The sequence below is a fragment of the Schistocerca gregaria genome, chromosome 4 (assembly GCF_023897955.1).
Source record: "Schistocerca gregaria isolate iqSchGreg1 chromosome 4, iqSchGreg1.2, whole genome shotgun sequence".
Lineage (NCBI taxonomy): Eukaryota > Metazoa > Arthropoda > Insecta > Orthoptera > Acrididae > Schistocerca > Schistocerca gregaria.
Genome location: NC_064923.1, coordinates 555,611,207 through 555,632,967, shown reverse-complemented (window position 1 = coordinate 555,632,967; position 21,761 = coordinate 555,611,207). Strand labels below are relative to the sequence as shown.

Below are 21,761 nucleotides of genomic sequence, written 5' to 3'. Positions count from 1 at the left end.
ACTATTTAAAGACTCTATTATGTAGACAGTGAAATTGTATATTGCTTTATTAGTGGAACAGCATTTTTGAAACTGTGATTTACAAAGTATCCCAGTATTATTTAGATGGCTAACCACTCTTGAGTACATTACTTTCTCGAAGATTTTTGAAAATTCTGTAAGCAAGGATACTGGCCAATAATTATTGACAGTTGTGGTGTCTCCCTTTTGGAAGAGAGGCCTGAAAATGGCATATTTTAACCTGTCAGGGAAAATACCTCCAGTTAGTGATGCATTACATATGTGACTCAGAAGATCAGCTGTAATTGCTCCATGTCATTTTAATATCTTATTAGATATGTCATCTGCTCCAACACAGCATTTATTTTTCAAAGATTTAATAATTTTACTTATTTCACAAGAGGTTGTTAGGTGAAATGTAATCTGTCAAAATTTTTTCAAAACAGAGTCTTAAGAAATGGTTGTTAAATACATTAGCTACTTGTGTACTGTTGGTTAGGATGGTCTCATTCTCTTTAATAGTAATACTACCTACCCCAGTGGTTACTTTTCCTGTCTCTTCTAACAACATTCCATACTGATTTTATTTTATTGACGGAATTGTTAATTACTTCTCTAACATACATATTTCTTGATTTCCTTACAAGTGCTGTGATCCTCAAGAGAAGACACAGAAGTAGTAATTTTACCTGCTGACAAGGGAAATGGTACTGTTCTTCTGACTCCAAAACCTTACTTTGGCAAGATGACGGGTTTACTGGAGGACTCTGTTGTCTCCAGAGGATCAAACTGATGCAGTATAATGGAAGGCATCTGCCCTCCTCAGGTCCAACCAGTTTCCTGAATATCTTAAAAAGAGCTTAGGAGTACAAGTGCAAGCTCCACCATGTCTTTATGGGCTCTCTAAGATAAGTACGGAATGAGTTCCGCTTGGCCCTATTGTGAGCAATGTAGAAGCCCCAACACGTTACCTGGCAAAATATCTGACTTCTTTACTGAGGAAAATGTGAACATCACATTCAAGAACTGAGAAGATTTTATGTAGTAACTGAAGATTTTGCATCTCAAACCAGCTGACACATTAGTGAGTTTTGATGTGGTCTCTTTGTTCACACAAGTACCTCTAGTGGATTACAACTTATTGGAGCAAAGTTGGAGGAGAACATCTTACATCTATTCAAACTTGTGCTCACCTCAACTTACTTTTTATTTAATGAACAATATTTTGAGTAAACTGGCAGAGTTGCTATGGGCATCCCCTTGTCTTCCATAGTTGCTAACCTTTTTATGAAGGCTTTGAGTAAAAAGCACTTCAGTCAGCAGTACTGACACCTAAATGTTTCTGGAGATGTGTCGGTGACACCTTTGTAGTATGGCCACACGGGGCAACAACACTTCAGCATATCTTTAATGTATTAGTTCCCTCCAGCCAAGCATTTGCTTCATCATGAAAGTGGAGAAAAATGGAGACCTCCCATTCTTAGATGTCTTCATCTCCAGAGAATAAGACTGTTCCTTGAGTCACAGTGTGTTTTGTAAACCAATTCACACTGACCTATGTATATGAGCTATGAGCTGCCATCACCCATCCCAATGCAGTGACATATTATGGACTCTCATTTATAGGGCTAGAATTATCTAAGATGCAGGGCAGTTATCAGCAGAGCTTAGCCATCTTTGTTCTGTCTTTATACAAAACAGGTACTCAGACAAACAGGTTCATATTGTATGTCAGCGTGTATGCAATAAACCTCAAGAACAGCCAGAAGAAATAGAGAACTCCACGGGGATGGTTTTTCTACTCTATGTTGCTGATGTGTCTTTTGAGATTGGCAGGCTGTTCAAGAAACATGAAATAAAATATGCACTCCACCCTCCAGTGTGAGTTTATAAGATGCTGGGTTCTGTTAAAGAAAACCTAGGTCTATGGAGACCAGGGATATACATAATCTCGTGCCAGTGAGGCAAATCATACAATGGCAATACATGTCACACTTTTACAGATAAAGGCGCCAGATTCGGTCAGCCAGAAAAGTTTGCTATTGCTTAACACTGCCTTGGCACACATAGCAGGAACTAAGGAGAGACAAATATCCTTTCATTTCCTACCACCTACTTCGACTCTGTCATTAAAGAAATAGTTGAAATACATACAAGCAACAGCCTGATTAATAGACACATGGGACTTAAGCTCAGCAAGGCATGGGAATAAGCATGCGTTACTAAGGCATCGACAGCCACAAAGGAGCAAATACCAGTCAACAAAGACAGGAAAGCGGAGTCCGCACACTTAAACTGGGCACTAACACTCTGGCTGCATGCGCAGGGCAGCAATTTGTGCCTGCACTTTTCTAACATCGCGCATATGAAGATGCTAGCCTGTTTCTCAGACAGCGTGCACTGGATCTCGCCGTGCTCTATGATTCGTCTATGATGTCTGTGCTTTTCTGGCGAGTCAGCATATTTATTGGCAAGCCACTGTAACAAAATGTCAGTAAGCATCTGAAGATGATGAGCAGCTGTCTTGTTCAAATATTGTTCAGCTTCCACAACATTATCCAATGTGTTGCCTATGAACCAATGGATTAGGTAAAAACTTTGGCTGAGACTGTCTCTGGATTTAGCTAGCTTTCAATACACATAACTATATCTGTTTCAGTGCATTCTATGAGCACTTGAGCTTTGGTCCTTTCCCTACACAACTATGATAATTTGTAACTATAATACCTACGTTTTCTATGTCTACCATTGTCTCATGTTTGACCTGCTCTTTTTGAGTCTGTATCACTGTTAGAACTTTTCCAAGACCATTTAACCTTTATAAAATAAAATAATATGTGCCTAGTCCGCAGCACACAGCTCTTGCTACCACAACAGCCAATGGTTTTGTTCTGTTGGTGCAGGACTGAAATGCTGCTCCATGTTCTTTTGCGTATGTTATTACTTTCCATTTGCAGCCCATATGATATGAATACTTTTCTTTTTTTCATTACAAAACTAGCTACTAACAGAAATGTTGTACTGTTACCGACAACATAAATCATTTTCAATTCAAATTCACTGGCACTGCAGACTGCAATGACACCTAATGGCCCACACAGTGTTCTGGGTTTATGATGGCAGAGCAGGAGGGAGGCATTGTTAGCAAGCTTGTGAATCCCACTACTTATGTTCATCACATGAGGGCACTACAGCTGTCAGCTGAATCTGATGTTGCCAGAGAGCGAGAGGTTTCCCACGGCATCAAATATATGACAATTTTTAAGACTGGCCGGAATTTTAAATCAAATATTCGGCATGTGTATACTAATTTCGAGTGTAAGTTGCACCTCAATTTTGGAGGCAATTTTTCGAAGAAAAAAGTGTGTCTCATACTCCATAAAATACAGCATAAATTTTTCCCCACACATGAATTAGCAGTTCTCATGTAAATAAGTCATAAACGCAACGGATGAACTGCCTGAACTTTCATTTACAAAAAATATATAGATAAAATCTTGACCCACATTACCACAATACATTATGTAAATCACTGTCAAGTTACATAAAAATGTTACTGCATTGCTTTATATTCCAAATCAAATATGTCTTTCTTGTAAATAACCAACTAGTCATTACTTAGAAAACAAGTTCCCCATTTCCACCCACATATTTTAAGACCATTTAAACTGAACTATGTAAACCGCAACTCACTAGTTTTTTAATTCTACTGTCTGTATGTTTCACCTAACCTTTTGGGACAACATATTTAATATCTAAAACACAATAAAGAAATTTCTGACCCACAGCCTACACTGCATAACTTTACGACAGTTCTGTTATGAAACTAAATAAGGATAAAGTTACCTTTCGGCTATAGAGTTTTTTAAACTGTGTTAATACGTTCTCAAAAAGATCAGTCATTGATGACGTGTTATAAAGTCCCAAAACTGATGAAGGGCAATAAGCTGGAGGGACAGAACAAAGACCAGTTTTAATTGCATCCTCACTCCATGGGGCAACTTTAATCTTCTTCTGATACCTGTGAACATTTATAAAGAACATGGTGTTAGAACATTATTGAGCATTTTCCTCAAATAATTATTTGCTAAAAGCACATAATGTCAATAATTTCTCCTGGAAAGCAATTGCACAAACTGGTATCACGGCATTAACAACTCTAGTCCTAAGCTTCCTTGTGAAAGGAAAAGCGAATTATATCTGCTTTCAAGAACAAGTAAAGATCCTGCAGTAGATGCACACTACAAAAACTACTCAAAATTACTAAGAAAAATTCTTAAAAATCAAGGAACATGCATGTTTTGTTCGAAATCAGTGATTCCGGCGGCTGACTTAAGGCTACATTAAATGTACTGAAACGAGAGACAGGGCAACCAGCCAAAGAACAGGATAATATCACCACAATGTAAGGGTTGTAAATGATGCGACACAGGTAGCAAATGTGTTTCATTGTCATTTTTTAAATATAGTAGAAAATTCAAGGACAAACAGTTCAAGATAACCACAACAGTATATTGAAAAAGCAACTCTCATAAAATTCAATCATATGATTATAACACCAACTTCTCCCTCTAAATTAAGAAAATAAATACTCCCTCAGAAATATAAGCTCATATGGATTTGATGGTGTTTCCAACAGAGTGCTAGCGATTCATTCCCATAAAATAAGCCCTGTATTATCTGCAAATAAATAAGGCTCACTTACTTGACGCATTTTTTCAGAGAGATTTAAATGTTCCATTGTTAAACCTCATATATGAGAAAGGTGATCGAAGAAATGTCGATAAATACTTAAACCCAGAACGAGATTTTCACTCTGCAGCAGAGTGTGCACTGATATGAAACTTCCTCATAGATTAAAACTGTGTGCCAGACCGAGATTCGAACTCGGAACCTTGCCTTTCGCAGGCAAGTGCTCTACCAACTGAGCTACCCAAGCACAACTCACGACCCGTCCTCACAGCTCCAATTCTGCCTGTATCTTGTCTCCTACCTTCCGCACTTCACAGAAGCTCTTCTGCTAACCTAGCACAACTAGCACTCCTGGAAGAAAGGATATAGCGCAGACATGGCTTAGCCACAGCCATCCCCATTCTTTCTAAAGTCCTTTTGAACAGGGCAGAGCCGCAATTGGACCTGCAAATCGGGGAATACCAGGGAGGTTTTAGAAAGGTAGATCATGTACGGAACAAACACTAAACCTCAAAAACATTATGGAATGCCAAAAATCAAGGGCAAAGACATACGTAAACTCTTTCATTGATTTCAAAAAAGCATATTATTTGATTGATAAAGAATCTCTATTATCAGTCCCGGAAGAAATGGGTTCAGATTAGAAAACAACTAATATTATAAAAGCGACCCTTACAAATATATTTTCGAAAGTTAAATTTATGGGCAAACTATCATAACCCTTTGAAATGACAACGGGAGTGCGACAGGGGGATGGGCTCTGATTGTAGCTGTTCAATTGTGTGCTTGAGAAAGTAGTCAGAGAATGGAACACAAATATTAAGAGTGGTATAAGACTGGGTTCCAAAAAGAAGAACCTTAAAGTAAATTGCATTGCTTTTGCAGATGATATGGCCCTGTTTGCTGAAACAATGCAAGAAGCATGGGAGCAAATCCTTCATCTAAAGAAACAAGCAGCTAAAATAGGTCTTCACACCTCCTTTGAAAAAATTAAGATATTGACAAACATCGAGCACTTATGTAAATACCTGAAAGTTCAAGAACAGAAGACTGAAATAGTAAAAAAATTCAAATATCTCAGAGAATTGATTAATTGGAATGCTGGAGAAAGCAAAGCAATGGAATCCAGAAAAAATAAACTTGAATTGGCCTTCCAACTAACAAAAAATACATACAACAAAAAATCCCTTTCATGGGGGTTCAAAATTACACATTACAAGACAGTGATTAAGCCAGAAGCACTGTATGCAGCAGAAACACTTAACATGAATTTCAAAGGCCAAATGGAGAAACTTGAGCTAAAGGAAAGAAAAATTTTAAGAAAAATCATTGGGACAAAATTTCAAGACAATAAGATTATATACATTAAAAATGAAACACTCTACAAGAAAACTGAAAAACCTTCAGATCCTATGCAGAAAAGGAGAATAATTTTTATGGTCATCTTCTCAGAATGAATTCCAACAGATTAACTAAACAAATCTTTGACTTCTTCCATAATCGAAAAACAAAGCCCAACTGGTTTACAGAAACTGAGAAAGATCTAGTAGAATTAAAGATTTCAGAAAATTCACTTATTAATCGAACAGCTACATTAATTACTAAAGATGAAAACATAAGGTTCCAAGACAAATCCACACAAAAGTCCAAACCCTTCATCTCAGAAGAAGAGAGGAGAAGAAGATCAGAAAGAATGAAGAAATACTGGGCCCTAAGAAAAGAACACCGCACAAAAAAATGATTGATCCAGCGTACCCCAAAGAGGGTGAAATGAAAGAAGAAGAAGAAAATAGCACTGATTGGTATTTTCTATGACCTACCTAAGGTAGGGGTTCGCAAACTATTCCTCTGGTGTAACACTTTGAGACTTATGGTGATTTGATGGAAACCCCCTCCCCCCCCCCCCCCCCCCTTTTTAATTTTAATAAAATTAAAAATTTGGAAAAATGAGAAAAACTTGTTTTAGCCAGTGATTACTGCAAATATAATCACAAACAGTAATATAGAAGTCATATTTTAAAAAATAAGAAAAAATAATTATTTATTTCAAATGCATTTAGCCATTATTTTACTTTTTCCCTTAACATCTACCAATAAAGTTGAAAGAAGTTTTTGGTGGCTCCCATGATTTTGGCTCCTCAAATTACTCATACAAATCATCTTGATATTTCTTGATGTCAGGTATACTAGTAGAACATTGAATTCTAATATCAGGTACACCATCAAGCCTGTTCCTGAACTTTTTCTTTGTTGCGGCATAATAAGAAAATCTTGCTTTGCATAAATATGTAGAGTTAAATAGAAGTAAAACAATAGCAGATTTTTTTTTATATAAATTCAAATATTCTTCTGATAAATTAGGCCAGAAATTACATAATGGCTGATATTTGTGCTTTTGATTTGAATCAGAGTAACTTATTAAGCACTTAGTTTTTCATAGTCTCTGGCGCTTGAACCTGCTGGTTTAGCTGTTACAGAAAATGGATTTTGAGCCCAAAAATTATCCTTAATCTACAGAAAATACTGCAGCCAAGTTTTTTCCAAGAAAGGTAAGAGCTGTATAAGTAGCTTAGAAGCTTCTCAATCTATTTTAAAATTGTTTTCAGTCAAACTTTCATGTAAAATGAACTGAAGAAATCCAACTTCAATTTTCTATCAAAAAATGCACCCTTTATGTGAATGCAGGCTTTCCCAGTGTGTACTGCTAATGAAATCTTCTCAGGCTTTCATCTCGGTGGCTGTATTGAAATTCCACAATGTTTTGATGAGTGTCATTCTCATCATCTTCTGGTGAAGTTTTGATTATGCTCAGGCACCCCTTCTATAATGCTGACTGGCAGCTGTCTCCCCATCCCTTCCCCTGGTGCGGGGGGCCAGTGGTGGGGATGCACCCAGCCACAGGCTGTCATTGGACTGGAAGCCCTCATCCCTGTTGATAAGATTGCCTCAACCGATGCTTTGATGGCATGCACCCCAAAAGCCAAGCTCGGCACAACATGTTTTTTCGAATTCAAATGTATGTCCTTCATTGAGGCTGTGTTCTGCCACTGTTGATTTGTCTTTATGACCCAGACGCATGGAGCTGATGTGTTACCAGCAGTGCTGTGACATGCAGTGCTGTGCTTTCCCAGTCTACTGGTGGCCACATTCACAAGGGATACTATATATAACACAAATTTGTAGTTGTTTTTTCCAGCTCATTTGCCGTCAGTGAAGTACAAACACAGTGCACTAATTTCAGACAACACAGAAAATTCAAGAGACTGCCAGGAGCTCAGGTTAAGATTTAGAGTGTCAATGATACCAATACAATTGTCAACTTGGTGAAGAAAGAATTGGGTGCCATTATAACCTCAGCGATCTCCAAAGGGCTGAATTTCGCTCCTGTTCCAAATACAATACTGAAACAGGATAATATTAGTGGTGTTGAGGAAGCCATCTGTGGTCTGCCAGTGGAAAAGGTGGAGTAAATCAGGCAGGAAACATGCAGAATAATTGAAAAATCTTAACTTACAAAACCAGATGTGATGACAGAACAACAAAAAACACTAAGACTACTAACAGAAGATGAAAATACCATAGTTCTTCCTGCTGACAAATGCAATGCCACAGTTTGACAGTGTGCTGATGACAACTACCAGAAAATAAGCAATCTGCTGCAGGAACCGCCCTACATGAAGTTGGAAAAAAAAAAAAAAAAAACAGCAGCTTTGCTTCATGAGACACAAGATCTGTAGCAACTCTACCCAAAGGCTTCAGTGCCCCCACATTTGTATGGACTGACTAAGATCCACAAGGAAGTGGTCCCACTGCATCCAACAGTTAACATTGCTAATGCACCCACATATAGAGTGGCCAAGTTTCTAGCCTCACTCCTGAAACCTATACTGGGACGCTGCAGTCACCACATGAAGAACATGGCTGAATTTGTGATCTCAGTGAAGGAGATCTGGCTGCAGAAGTACGATCTGCTGGTGAGTTTCGACGTAACATCTCTTTTCACACAATACTATTCAGCCCCAAACAGTGAAACTATTTACACATCTATTCATCAAAACGTACTTCAAATGTTGTGGGGAATTAATGAGCAAGTTGGTGGAGTAGCCATGGGCTTGGCACTTGCACCTGGGATTGCTAATCTCTATATGGAGCATTTTGAGGAGTTGGCACTAAAAATTGCACAGCTCAAACATAAACAAGTCTTCCATTACGTGGATGACATCTTTGTTGTGTGGGAACATGACAGAGAGCCCTTAACAGCATTCATCAAGACACAAAGTGCCCGATGGAGCTAGAACACAATGGATGTCTTTCTTTTTTGGATGAGACATGCCGTCTACAGAAAGAAGACATATCCAGATCCATACCTCCATGCATCAAGCTGTCACCATCCAGCACAGCAGTACACCCTTTCAACAATGCCAGTTCACAGGGCAAAGACAGAATCTCGAATGAACTGCAACACCTCAGGGATGTGTTTCACCAAAATGGAGACAGTGAAGTGCAGATCAGACAAACATTAAAGAAAACAAATGACACTGCAATCCACAAAAAAATGGAAGAGAAAAAGGAATATAAACTCATCTTTATCCTCTACAGTGGGTCTCCCTCACACAAAATTGCAAGAATCCTGGGGGAAAAAAAACATCAAGGCCATTTTTCGACCACCAAAAAAAATGAAAGATTTGCTTCATTCGGTGAAGGCCAAATTACAACTACAAATACCTGGTATATATAGCATCCCTTGTGAGTGTGGTCACACGTAGACTGGGCCAACAAAGTGCTGCCACGAACACATTAGATGCATAAATCTGTGGCATAAAGACACATCAGCAGTAGCATAACACAGCCTCAATGAGGGACATACATTTGAAATTGAGAAACAAGAACGTTGTGCCAAGCTAGTGGCTTTTGAGAAAGTGTCATCAAAGAACAACTGAGATGAGAGTGCATGACAAACTCGTCAACAGGAATGAGGGCTACTAGTTACGTTCAGCATGGAATCCTGCACCAGTAGCTATACACTGAGACTGTACGCAGTAGCTGATGCTCTGCAAGTCTAGGCAAGACTGAAGACATAAGTCTAAATTACAGTCTGTGCCTATGCACCCCTTCCCTAACCACCAGCACACGTGCCGGGGCAAGCGGTAAGGAAACACAGACTCCGCTCAGCTGTATAGATGGGATGCCCAGGTTTCATCGACACTCTGCCAGAAGATGATGTGAATGATACTCACTGAAATGTCACAGAATATGAACAGAGAGACCCTGATGGAAGTTTGAGAAGACTTCAACAAATGCAATTTTGTCTCTTGCGTCAAAAGTTGTAGCACTCATTTCTTACTATGACAAGTTAATTTAACTGCACTCTGTAAAAGTGTCTGCCAGATGTGCATAAAAATTAAATAACATTTTGTACTGAATTGTTTTCCACATTAAAGAAGACCAGTAATTCATTACACAGTTCATAAGGCCTCGATAGTGCTTTTCCCCTGGACAGCCATCTCACTCCTGTGTGTAGTAACACTGTGTTGTGTTCACAACCTATTTTGTCACACAAAATTATAAACATTCCACACTGCAGTGGTTGAGATTTTACATAGTTTAACATTTGAAAAAGGGAAATGGATAAGTTAAAGTTAGATATAGTGGGAATTAGTGAAGTTCAGTGGCAGGAAGAACAAGACTTTTGGTCAGGTGAATACAGGGTTATAAATACAAAATCAAATAGGGGTAATGCAGGAGCAGGTTTAATAATGAATAAAAAATAGGAGTGTGGGTAAGCTACTACAAACAGCATAGTGTTCGCATTATTGTGGCCAAGATAGACACGAAGCCCATGCCCACTACAGTAGTACAAGTTTGTATGCCAACTAGCTCTGCAGATGAAGAAGAAATTGATGAAATTTATGATGAGATAAAAAATTATTCAGGTAGTGAAGGGAGACGAAAATTTAATAGTCATGGGTGACTGGAATTCGAGAGTAGGAAAAGGGAGCGAAGGAAACATAGCGGGTGAATATGGATTGGGGCTAAGAAATCAAAGAGGATGCCGCCTGGTAGAATTTTGAACAGAGCACAACTTAATCATAGCTAACACTTGGTTCAAGAATCATGAAAGAAGGTTGTATACAAGGAAGAATCCTGGAGATACTAGAAGGTATCAGATAGATTGTATAATGGTAAGACAGAGATTTAGGAACCAGGTTTTACATTGTAACACATTTCCAGGGGCAGATGTGGACTCTGACCACAATCTATTGGTTATGAACTGTAGATTAAAACTGAAGAAACTGAAAAACGTGGGAATTTAAGGAGATGGGACCTGGATAAACTGACTAAACCAGAGGTTGCACAGAGTTTCAGGAAGAGCATAAGGGAACAATTGACAGGAATGGGGAAATGTTATAATGTCAAGTTGAACACATATATTTCAAAACGACACAACACATATAAGTCACTGAGCAAGTTGACAAAGCAAGACAAGTGAACACGGTAACATTCGAATGAGCACTCAGCCAAAGTCTAGCGGCCACTGGCTGGCTGGCTGGCCGGCCGCTTAGGTGGCGCGGCTGCTGCAAGGCTGGCAGACAGCGCCGCATGTAGAGGACACGCGTAATTGTGCGGCGGCACTTTGAATGATCGGCGAGTCACAACACTCTTCCCCTCTTTGAAATTTTTGCACTGGTCTTGATGGAGGTGACCTATAGATTGCGAACGTCCATAGGCATTGTTTGACTGGCCGTAAAGTCTCGAGGAGGAGGCTTCCCGTAGGTACGGAAGTGTCCATGATGATAACAGGTCGAGATGACAGGAGATGTAGGGGTCGAATCTGCTGGGGCCCCATGCACCAATCTGCCTGTTGCGGCAAGTCTAGTTGATATAACAGAAGACATAGGCGATGTATCGGCGTCCATAGGAGAACGAGGTCAGTAGATTGGCCCCGACAGATGATGGTCATCCAGTTCCTGCATAAGCACGTCTCCTGGTGGCGTCCATTCTTGTACTGGCACCGAGATGATGGTGAGAGGACTGCGTTGTGAATAATGAGAGATGCTACGATCCCGAGCGTCAGGTAGAGTCGAAAGTGGTGTAGCGGCATTTGGAACAGGTGTTTCCAGCACATGAGGCTGAAGCTGGTCCGAATGACGCACTGCAACACCTGTGTCCGTCTGGATTTCATACAGGCATCGGCCACGGTGGCGTAAGATGCGGCCCGGACTCCATTTTCACCGCCTGCCATATCCCCGTACCCAGACAGGGTCGTCGGTGGTGAAACAGCCAAGCAAAGGCAACCTCATCTGTGAGGTGGAAGGCCGCAGAAGGTGAAGTAGCATGCGGGGCTGTCGGCCATGTAAGAGCTCAGCTGGGCTGTGGTCACCAATGGGGGTGAAACAGCAAGAAGCCAGTAATTGGAGAAGCACATCATCAGCAGCAGAATAAGTCAGGAGTTCCCGCATCTGAGCCTTAAAAGTCGTTCAGCCTCACCGTTTGATTGTGGATGGAACGGAGAGGCAGTGACATGCATAATGCCGTTACGAGCACAAAAATCCGCAAATTTGGAAAAGGCAAATTGTGGACCATTATCAGTAACAAGAGTAGAGGGAAGGCCTTCCAAAGAAAAAATGCGGGCAAGAGCACTTGTGGTTGCCGCGGTGGTAGGCGACATGCAACGGACAATGAAAGGAAAGTTTGGGTAGGCGTCAATTACGAGGAGCCAGTAAGAACCCAAAAAAGGTCCCAACGAAGTGAGCATGAATGCACTCCCAGGGCATCTCAAGCAAAGGCCACAGTGACAAAGGTGACTTCTGAGTGGTGGCCTGTTACGCACAAGGGCCGCAGGCAGTGACCATGTGTGCTATTTCAGAGTCAATGCCAGGCCAGTACACATAACAGTGCGCCAGAGATTTTGTGAGAGAGACACCCCAGTGCCCTTGGTGAAGGAGGCACAAGACCGAAGCACGCAAAGACGCAGGTACCACAACACGCGGTGAAACATTGTCGGTGGAAAGGAGGATAACACCATCCCTAGCTGTGAGGCGGTAGCGTAAAGTGTAGTAGTTCTTGGCGGACGGACAACCTGGCCAACCCTTCTGAATAACCGGGAGAGGGTAGGATCAGAACCCGTAGGAGCTGCCAGCCGGTCCCCGGTGATGGGGAATCCATCCACAACCCGCTGTTCGGCAACATCCAGGTGGAAACACAAAAGTTCATCCCTATCGAATGCCAGATCCAGACCCATGGGAAGGCGAGACAGTGCATCTGCATTTGCATGTTGAGCTGTCGGCTGGAAATTAATCTCATAATTGAAACGAGACAAGTAAAGAGCCCAACGCTGGAGGCGGTGTGCAGCCTTGTCGGGAAGTGACGATGATGGATGAAACAGGGAAACAAGTGGTTTGTGATCCATAAAAAGATGAAATTTGGATCCATAGAGAAAAACATCAAACTTATGAAGAGCATAAATAATGGCCAAGGCTTCTTTTTCAATTTGAAAATACCTTTGTTGGGCATCCGTGAGCGTTTTGGGGGCATAAGCAATGGGTTGTTCAGAGCCGTCAGAAAAACGGTGCGCAAGGACTGCACCGACCCCGTATTGAGAGGCGTCCGTGCCAAGAACAAGATGTTGGCCAGGTCGATAAGTAGCCAGGCACGGGGCATGTTTCAGCATAGTCTTCAATTTCTGGAAAGCTGCATCTAATGACGCGGACCAGTGAAAAGGCACGTTTTTATGCAACAGGCGATGCAACGGCTGAGCCACCGAAGCAGAAGGGGGTAAAAACTTGTGATATTATGCTATTGTATGCTATTTTAACCAAGAAAGCCTGCAGTTTCTTAACAGATGTAGGGCGAGAAAGGGCATCGATCGCAGTGACAGTTTGCTAAAGCAGCCAAATACCATCCCGAGAGAGTTGAAACCCCAAGTACGTGATAGACGCCTCAAAAAATTTTGATTTCTGAAGATTACACTTAAGACCAGCAGTCTGTAAGACATGAAAAAGTGTGCAGAGATTTTGAAGATGTTCTTCAGTGGTGGAGACAGTGACAACAATGTCGTCCATGTAATTTATACACCCAGGGACAGGAAGCAATAACTGTTCCAAGAATCACTGAAAGAGAACAGGGGCACTGGCAACCCCAGATGGCAATCGTTGGTATTGATAGAGGCCGAAAGGCGTGTTGAGGACCAGAAACTACTGGGAAGCAGCATCGAGAGGAAGTTGATGATAAGCTTCTGACAGGTCAATTTTAGAAAAATACTGGCCTCCCGCAAGTTTAGTGAACAATTCTTCAGGTCGGGGCATAGGGTAAGTGTCGATGAGGCATTGCGCATTTACAGTGGCTTTAAAATCGCCACAGAGACGAACAGCTCCATTGGGCTTAGCAATGACAATGACAGGAGAGGACCTCTCACAGGAAGTGACAGGAAGCAAGACCCCTGAAGTAGTGAACCAATCCAGCTCCTGATCACAAAGGGCCACAGGAATGGGCCGAGCCCGAAAAAACTTAGGCCAAGCAGTGGGTTTGAGCGTGATATGAGCTTCAAAGTCGTTTGCACGGCCTAACCCAGGAGAAAAAAGGGACGAAAATGTCGTTGACGAGGAATCCAATTGAGCATAAGGAATATCATCAGAGACAATATTGACAGACTCATCTATGGAGAACCCAAAACCGCGAAAGGCATCAAAACCAAAAAGATTCTCTGCGTTACTCTGGTCGACCAAAAATATGGGAACAGTGTGAACGATGGATTTGTAAGATACGTCAGCATTAAATTATCCCAAGAGAGAAATCTTCTGTTTATTGTACGTCCGCAATTGCCGAGTGACAGGTGATAAGAGGAAAACCCAACTGAAGATACATCTGAGAATTAATTATAGTGGCAGCAGAACCAGTATCCATCTGCATGCGAACATCCTGACCAAGCATTTGGACAGTGAGCAATAACTTCCCTGAAACGGAAGAAGTGCAATTGACAGACAACACAGAAGCAGAATCAGCGTCACGTTCATGGACATCATGTATGCGGTTGGATTTGCGAACGGCAGACACATGACCCTTCTTTTTGCAATTGTGACACACAGCCCAACGTTGGGGACAGTCCTCGCGTGAATGTTTCGTAAAACACCGCGGACATGAAGGAAGTTGCAGGGTGTTTTGCTGCAGTGTCTTAGAGGGTTGTTTACGGTTAGGCCGAGGCTGCGCGTGGGAGCGTACTGCGACCACCTCGGCTGGTGGGGATGCACCGCACGCGTCATCAACAGCGCACAGAGGTTGTATTTCCCCGAAGTCACCCCATGCCTCTATTTGCGCCCCAGCGGCGCAAGAAATTTCAAAAGACTCCGCGATGGATAGGACTTCATCTAGAGTCGGATTTGCTAACTGTAGGGCACGTTGCCGAACTTCTTTGTCGGGCACCGACCAGATAATGGCATCCCGTACCATGCAATCAGCATAGGATTCTTTGTGAGCGTCAGTAACAAATTGACACTTTTGACTGAGGCCGTGAAAATCAGCAGCCCAAGCGTGATAGGATTGATGCGGTTGTTTTTGACAATGATAAAAGGCAACACGAGAGGCTACCACATGCATTTGCTTTTGAAAATAGACAGACAGAAGTGAGCACATTTCGCCAAAGGTCAAAGATGCAGGATCTTTCAAAGGAGCCAATTGTGACAACAACCGATACATTTGAGGTGAAATCCATGAAAGGAACAGAGACTTACATGTTTGTTCATCCATGACATGAAATGCCAAGAAATGCTGTTGAAGACATTTTTCGTAATCAGACCAATCTTCCGCCGTCTCGTCATGAGGAGGAAAAGGAGGTATACACAACAATGAGAAACACCCCGTATTTCATGCCACGACGAAATCGCGAATTGCCGATGTTAGAAGCGTTTGCTGTTCAATGCGACCTTGCAATAGTTGCTCGACAGTAGCCATGGAAACCTGTGGGTCAACGATGAAAAGGAAAAATCCACTACCTCGTCGCCAATTGTTATAACGTCACGTTGAACACACATATTTCAAAACGACTTTGAATGATTAGTGAGTCACAACAGGGAAAGAAGTACAGTAGAAGAAGAATGGGTAGCACTGAGGGATCAAGTAGTGAAGGCAGCAGAGCATCAAGTAGGTAAAAAGACGAGGGCTAGTAGAAATCCTTGGGTAACAGAAGAAATACTGAATTTAATTAATGAAAGGAGAAAATATAAAAATGCAGTAACTGAAGCAGGCAAAAAGGAATACAAATGTCTCAAAACTGAAATTGACAGGAAGTGCAAAACTGCTAAGCAGGGATGGCCAGAGGAAAAATGTAAGGATGTAGAGGCTTATCTCACTAGGGGTAAGATTGATATTGCCTACAAGAAAATTAACGAGACCTTTGGAGAAAGGAGAACCACTTGCATGAATATCAAGAGCTTTGATGGAAACCTAGCTGTAAGCAAAGAACGGAAAGCAGAAAGGTGGAAGGAGTATATAGAGGGCCTATACAAAGGAGAATTACTTGAGGACAATATTATGGAAATGGAAGAGGATGTGGATGAAGATGAAATGGGAGATATAATACTGCGTGAAGAGTTTGACAGAGCACTGAAAGACCTGAGTCGAAACAAGGCCCCAGGAGTAGACAACATTTCATTAGAACTACTGACAGCCTTGGGAGAGCCAGTCCTGACAAAACTCTGCCATCTGGTGAGCAAGATGTATGAGACAAGCGAAATAACCTCAGACTTCAAGAAGAATATTATAATTACAATCCCAAAGAAAGCAGGTGTTGACAGATGTGAAAATTACCAGAGCATCAGTTTAATAAGTCACAGCTGCAAAATACTAACACGAATTCTTTACAGATGAATGGAAAAACTGGTAGAAGCCGACCTTGGGGAAGACCAGTTGGACCTGGAAGAGCAGCTGAACTGAATGGACAGTGTCTTGAAAGGCCCATATAAGATTAACATCAACAAAAGCAAAATGAAGATAATAGAATGTAGTCTAATTAAATCAGGTGATGCTGCAGTAATTAGTTTAGGAAATGAGATGCTTAAAATAGTAGAAGAGTTTTGCGCCTTGGGGAGCAGAATAACTGATGATGGTCGATGTCAGTTGGTCAGTCAGTGTGCTCCCTGCCGCCGTTGGATAAGCAGCTGCAGCAGCAAGTCGGATACTCCTAGCTCACTCATTTGTTACATAGTTTAATTCTTAATTTCTTTGTGTGTTTTCGGTACTTGCATTGTTTAATTCATAAATTTCAGGCGTATTATAGTACTTGAGAGTTGTAGCATCGCGTTTTTAGTACCTGAATAGTGTAAAATCGCGTAGTCTCCTTCCGCCGCCAAGCAGTGTGTCAGCAGTGCGCAAATAGCAGCATTACTGCATTTACTAGGCACTCTTGTATTTTAATAACCGTTTAAATTTTGTGTCGAGTTGTTTGTGCTCTCTGTAGATTAATTCAGACGTTCTATGCACAACAGTTTTTAGCATGGATAGGGACTCCAACTGCTGTGTTTGGATGCAGGCTAAGTTGGTATCCCTTCGTTCCCAGCTTCAGGCAGTGTTGGCTTCGGTCACACAGCTTGAGGTTGTTGCCAATGGGCATCACTGTGGGGGTCCGGATGGGGGTTTATCGGGGACGCCCAGCTCGTCCCACGCATCCCCCGATCGGACTACGACTGTGGCTACCCGGGATACTGCCCACATTGAGGCTGATCCCTCACCTATGGTAGAGTGGGAGGTCGTCTCCAGGTGTGGCAGGGGGCGAAAGACATTCCGGAGGGCTGAACGGAGGGCCTCTCCAGTTTGTCTGACGAACCGGTTTCAGGCTCTGTTTCCGGCTGATACTGATGTTCGGCCGGAGATGTCTGCTTGTCCTGTTCCAGAGATTGCTCCTCAGTCTGCAAGATCCGGGCAGTCGCAGAGGGTGGGCTTACTGGTAGTTGGGAGCTCCAATGTCAGGCGCGTAATGGGGCCCCTTAGGGATATGGCAGCAAGAGAGGGGAAGAAAACCAATGCGCACTTCGTGTGCATACCGGGGGAAGTCATTCCAGATGTGGAAAGGGTCTTTCCGGTTGCCATGAAGGGTACAGGGTGCACCCATCTCCAGGTGGTCGCTCATGTCGGCACCAATGATGTGTGTCGCTATGGATCGGAGGAAATCCTCTCTGGCTTCCTGCAGCTATCTGATTTGGTGAAGACTGCCAGTCTCGCTAGCGGGATGAAAGCAGAGCTCACTATCTGCAGCATCGTCGACAGGACTGACTGCGGACCTTTGGTACAGAGCCGAGTGGAGGGTCTGAATCAGAGGCTGAGACGGTTCTGCGACCGTGTGGGCTGCAGATTCCTCGACTTGCGCCATAGGGTAGTGGGGTTTCGGGTTCCGCTGGATAGGTCAGGAGTCCACTACACGCAGCAAGCGGCTACACGGGTAGCAGGGACTGTGTGGCGTGGACTGGGCGGTTTTTTAGGTTAGATGGCCTCGGGCAAGTACAGAAAGGGCAACAGCCTCAAAGGGTGTGGGGCAAAGTCAGGAAATGCGGGGACCAAGCAGCAATCGGTATTGTAATTGTAAACTGTCGAAGCTGCATTGGTAAAGTACCAGGACTTCAAGCGCTGATAGAAAGCACCGAAGCTGAAATTGTTGTAGGTACAGAAAGCTGGCTGAAGCCAGAGAGAAATTCAGCAGAAATTTTTACAAAGGCACAGACGGTGTTTAGAAAGGATAGATTGCATGCAACCGGTGGTGGCGTGTTTGTCGCTGTTAGTAGTAGATTATCCTGTAGTGAAGTAGAAGTGGATAGTTCCTGTGAAATATTATGGGTGGAGGTTACACTCAACAACCGAGCTAGGTTAACATTTGGCTCCTTTTACCGACCTCCCGACTCAGCAGCATTAGTGGCAGAACAGCTGCGAGAAAATTTGGATTACATTTCACATAAATTTTCTCAGCATATTATAGTCTTAGGTGGAGATTTCAATTTACGAGATATAGACTGGGTACTCAGATGTTTAGGACGGGTGGTAGGGACAGAGCATCGAGTGACATTATACTGAGTGTACTATCCGAAAATTACCTCGAGCAATTACACAGAGAACCGACTCGTGGAGATAACATCTTGGACCTACTGATAACAAACAGACCTGAACTTTTCGACTCTGTAAGTGCAAAACAGGGAATCAGTGATCATAAGGCCGTTGCAGCATCCCTGAATATGGAAGTTAATAGGAATATAAAAAAAGGGAGGAAAGTTTATCTGTTTAGCAAGGGTAATAGAAGGCAGATTTCAGACTACCTAACAGATCAAAACGAAAATTTTGACAATGTTGAGTGTTTATGGAAAAAGTTTAAGGCTATTGTAAAATGCGTTTTAGACAGGTACGTGCCGAGTAAAACTGTGAGGGACGGGAAAAACCCACCGCGGTTCAACAACAAAGTTAGGAAACTACTGCGGAAGCAAAGAGAGCTTCACTCCAAGTTTAAACGCAGCCAAAACCTCTCAAGCCAAAACCTAGCAGACAAACAGAACCTAAACAATGTCAAAGTTAGCGTAAGGAGGGCTATGTGTGAAGTGTTCAGTGAATTCGAAAGTAAAATTCTATGTACCGACTTGACAGAAAATCCTAGGAAGTTCTGGTCTTACGTTAAATCAGTAAGTGGCTCGAAACAGCATACCCAGACACTCCGGAATGATTATGGCTTTGAAACAGAGGATGACAGGCGTGAAGCTGAAATACTAAACACCTTTTTCCAAAGCTGTTTCACAGAGGAAGACCGCACTGCAGTTCCTTCTCTAAATCCTCGCACAAACGAAAAAATGGCTGACATAGAAATAAGTGTCCAAGGAATAGAAAAGCAACTGAAATCACTCAACAGAGGAAAGTCCATTCTACACAAAGTACGCGAAAGAACTTGCCCCCCTTCTAACAGCTGTGTACCGCAAGTCTCTAGAGGAACGAAAGGTTCCAAATGATTGGAAAAGAGCACAGGTAGTCACAGTCGTCAAGAAGGGTCGTCGAGCAGATGCGCAAAACTATAGACCTATATTTCTGACGTCGATCTGTTGTAGAATTTTAGAACATGTTTTTTGCTCGAGTATCATGTCTTTTTGGAAACCCAGAATCTACTCTGTAGGAATCAACATGGATTCCGGAAACAGCCATCGTGTGAGACCCAACTCGCTTTATTTGTTCATGAGACCCAGAAATTATTAGATACAGGCTCCCAGGTAGATGCTATTTTCCTGGACTTCCGGAAGGTGTTCGATACAGTTCCGCACTGTCGCCTGATAAACAAAGTAAGAGCCTACAGAATATCAGACCAGCTGTGTGGCTGGATTGAAGAGTTTTTAGCAAACAGAACACAGCATGTTGTTATCAATGGAGAGACGTCTACAGACGATAAAGTAACCTTTGGCGTGCCACAGGGGAGTGTTATGGGACCATTGCTTTTCACAATATATATAAATGACCTAGTAGATAGTGTCGGAAGTTCCATGCGGCTTTTCGCGGTTGATACTGTAGTACACAGAGAAGTTGCAGCATTAGAAAATTGTAGTGAAATGCAGGAAGATCTGCAGCGGATAGGCACTTGGTGTAGGGAGTGGCAACTGACCCTTAACATAGACAAATGTAATGTATTGCGAATACATAGAAAGAAGGATCCTTTATTGTATGATTATATGATAGCGGAACAAACACTGATAGCAGTTACTTCTGTTAAATATCTGGGAGTATACGTGCGGAACAATTTGAAATGGAATGATCATATAAAATTAATTGTTGGTAAGGCGGGTACCAGGTTGAGATTCATTGGGAGAGTCCTTAGAAAATGTAGTCCATCAACAAAGGAGGTGGCTTACAAAACACTCGTTCGACCTATACTTGAGTATTGCTCATCTGTGTGGGATCCGTACCAGATTGGGTTGACGGAGGAGATAGAGAAGATCCAAAGAAGAGTGGCGCATTTCGTCATAGGGTTATTTGGTAACCGTGATAGTGTTTACGGAGATGTTTAGAAAACTCAAGTGACAGACTCTGCAAGAGAGCCGCTCTGAATCGCAGTGTAGCTTGCACACCAGGTTTCGAAAGGGTGCGTTTCTGGATGAGGTATCGAATATACTGCTTCCCCCTACTTATACCTCCCGTGGAGATAACGAATGTAAAATTAGAGAGATTAGAGCGCGCACGGAGGGTTTCAGACAGTCATTCTTCCCGCGAACCATACACGACTGGAACAGAAAAGGGAGGTAATGACAGTGGCACATAAAGTGCCCTCCGCCACACACCGTTGGGTGGCTTTCGGAGTATGAATGTAGATGTAGATGTAGTAGAGAGGATATAAAATGTAGATTGGCAATAGTAAGAAAAGCATTTCTGAAGAAGAGAAATTTGTTAACATCAAGTATAGATTTAAGTGTCAGGAAGTCATTTCTGAAAGTATTTGTATGGAGTGTAGCCATGTGTGGAAGTGAAACATGGACGATAAATAGTTTTGACAAGAAGAGAATAGAAGCTTTCGAAATGTGGTGCTACAGAAGAATGCTGAAGATTAGATGGGTAGATCACACATTTAATGAGGAGGTACTGAGTAGAATTGGGGAGAAGAGGAGTTTGTGGCACAACTTGACAAAAAGAAGGGACCGGTTAGTAGGACATGTTCTGAGGCATCAAGGCATCACCAATTTAGCATTGGAGAGCAGTGTGGAGGGCAAAAATCGTAGAGCGAGACCAAGAGATGAATACACTAAGCAGATTCAGAAGGATGTAGGTTGCAGTAAGTACTGGGAGATGAAGAAGATTGCACAGGATAGGGTAGCATGGAGAGCTGCATCAAACCAGTCTCAGGACTGAAGACGACAACCACATCATTTTGACTGCATTAACCATTACATATTTTTAATCAGAAGGCATTTTCTCACAAAGGCTTGCTCAAGCAAGATAGTGAGTACTGGTGGCTCCTGTAGCTACATGCAGTATACATGATAAAACTTCCTTGGTTTTTCCTACTACGGTTGTTGAACCATCTGTGCAAATATCAATAATCTTCTCCCAACCATTCTCACATTTTA

General features: G+C 42.2%; 1 protein-coding gene across 4 annotated transcripts in view; it reads right to left on the bottom strand.

Moving 5' to 3' along the window:
- Nucleotides 1-21,761, bottom strand: part of LOC126266775 (tubulin epsilon chain-like) — a 169,178-nt gene that overhangs the window by 6,286 nt on the left and 141,131 nt on the right. For all 4 annotated transcript variants that reach the window (XM_049971311.1, XM_049971312.1, XM_049971310.1 and 1 more), the window contains one exon: nt 3,847-4,021. In XM_049971311.1, the coding sequence (XP_049827268.1) occupies nt 3,847-4,021 (175 nt within the window). The remainder of the gene's footprint in view (nt 1-3,846; nt 4,022-21,761) is intronic.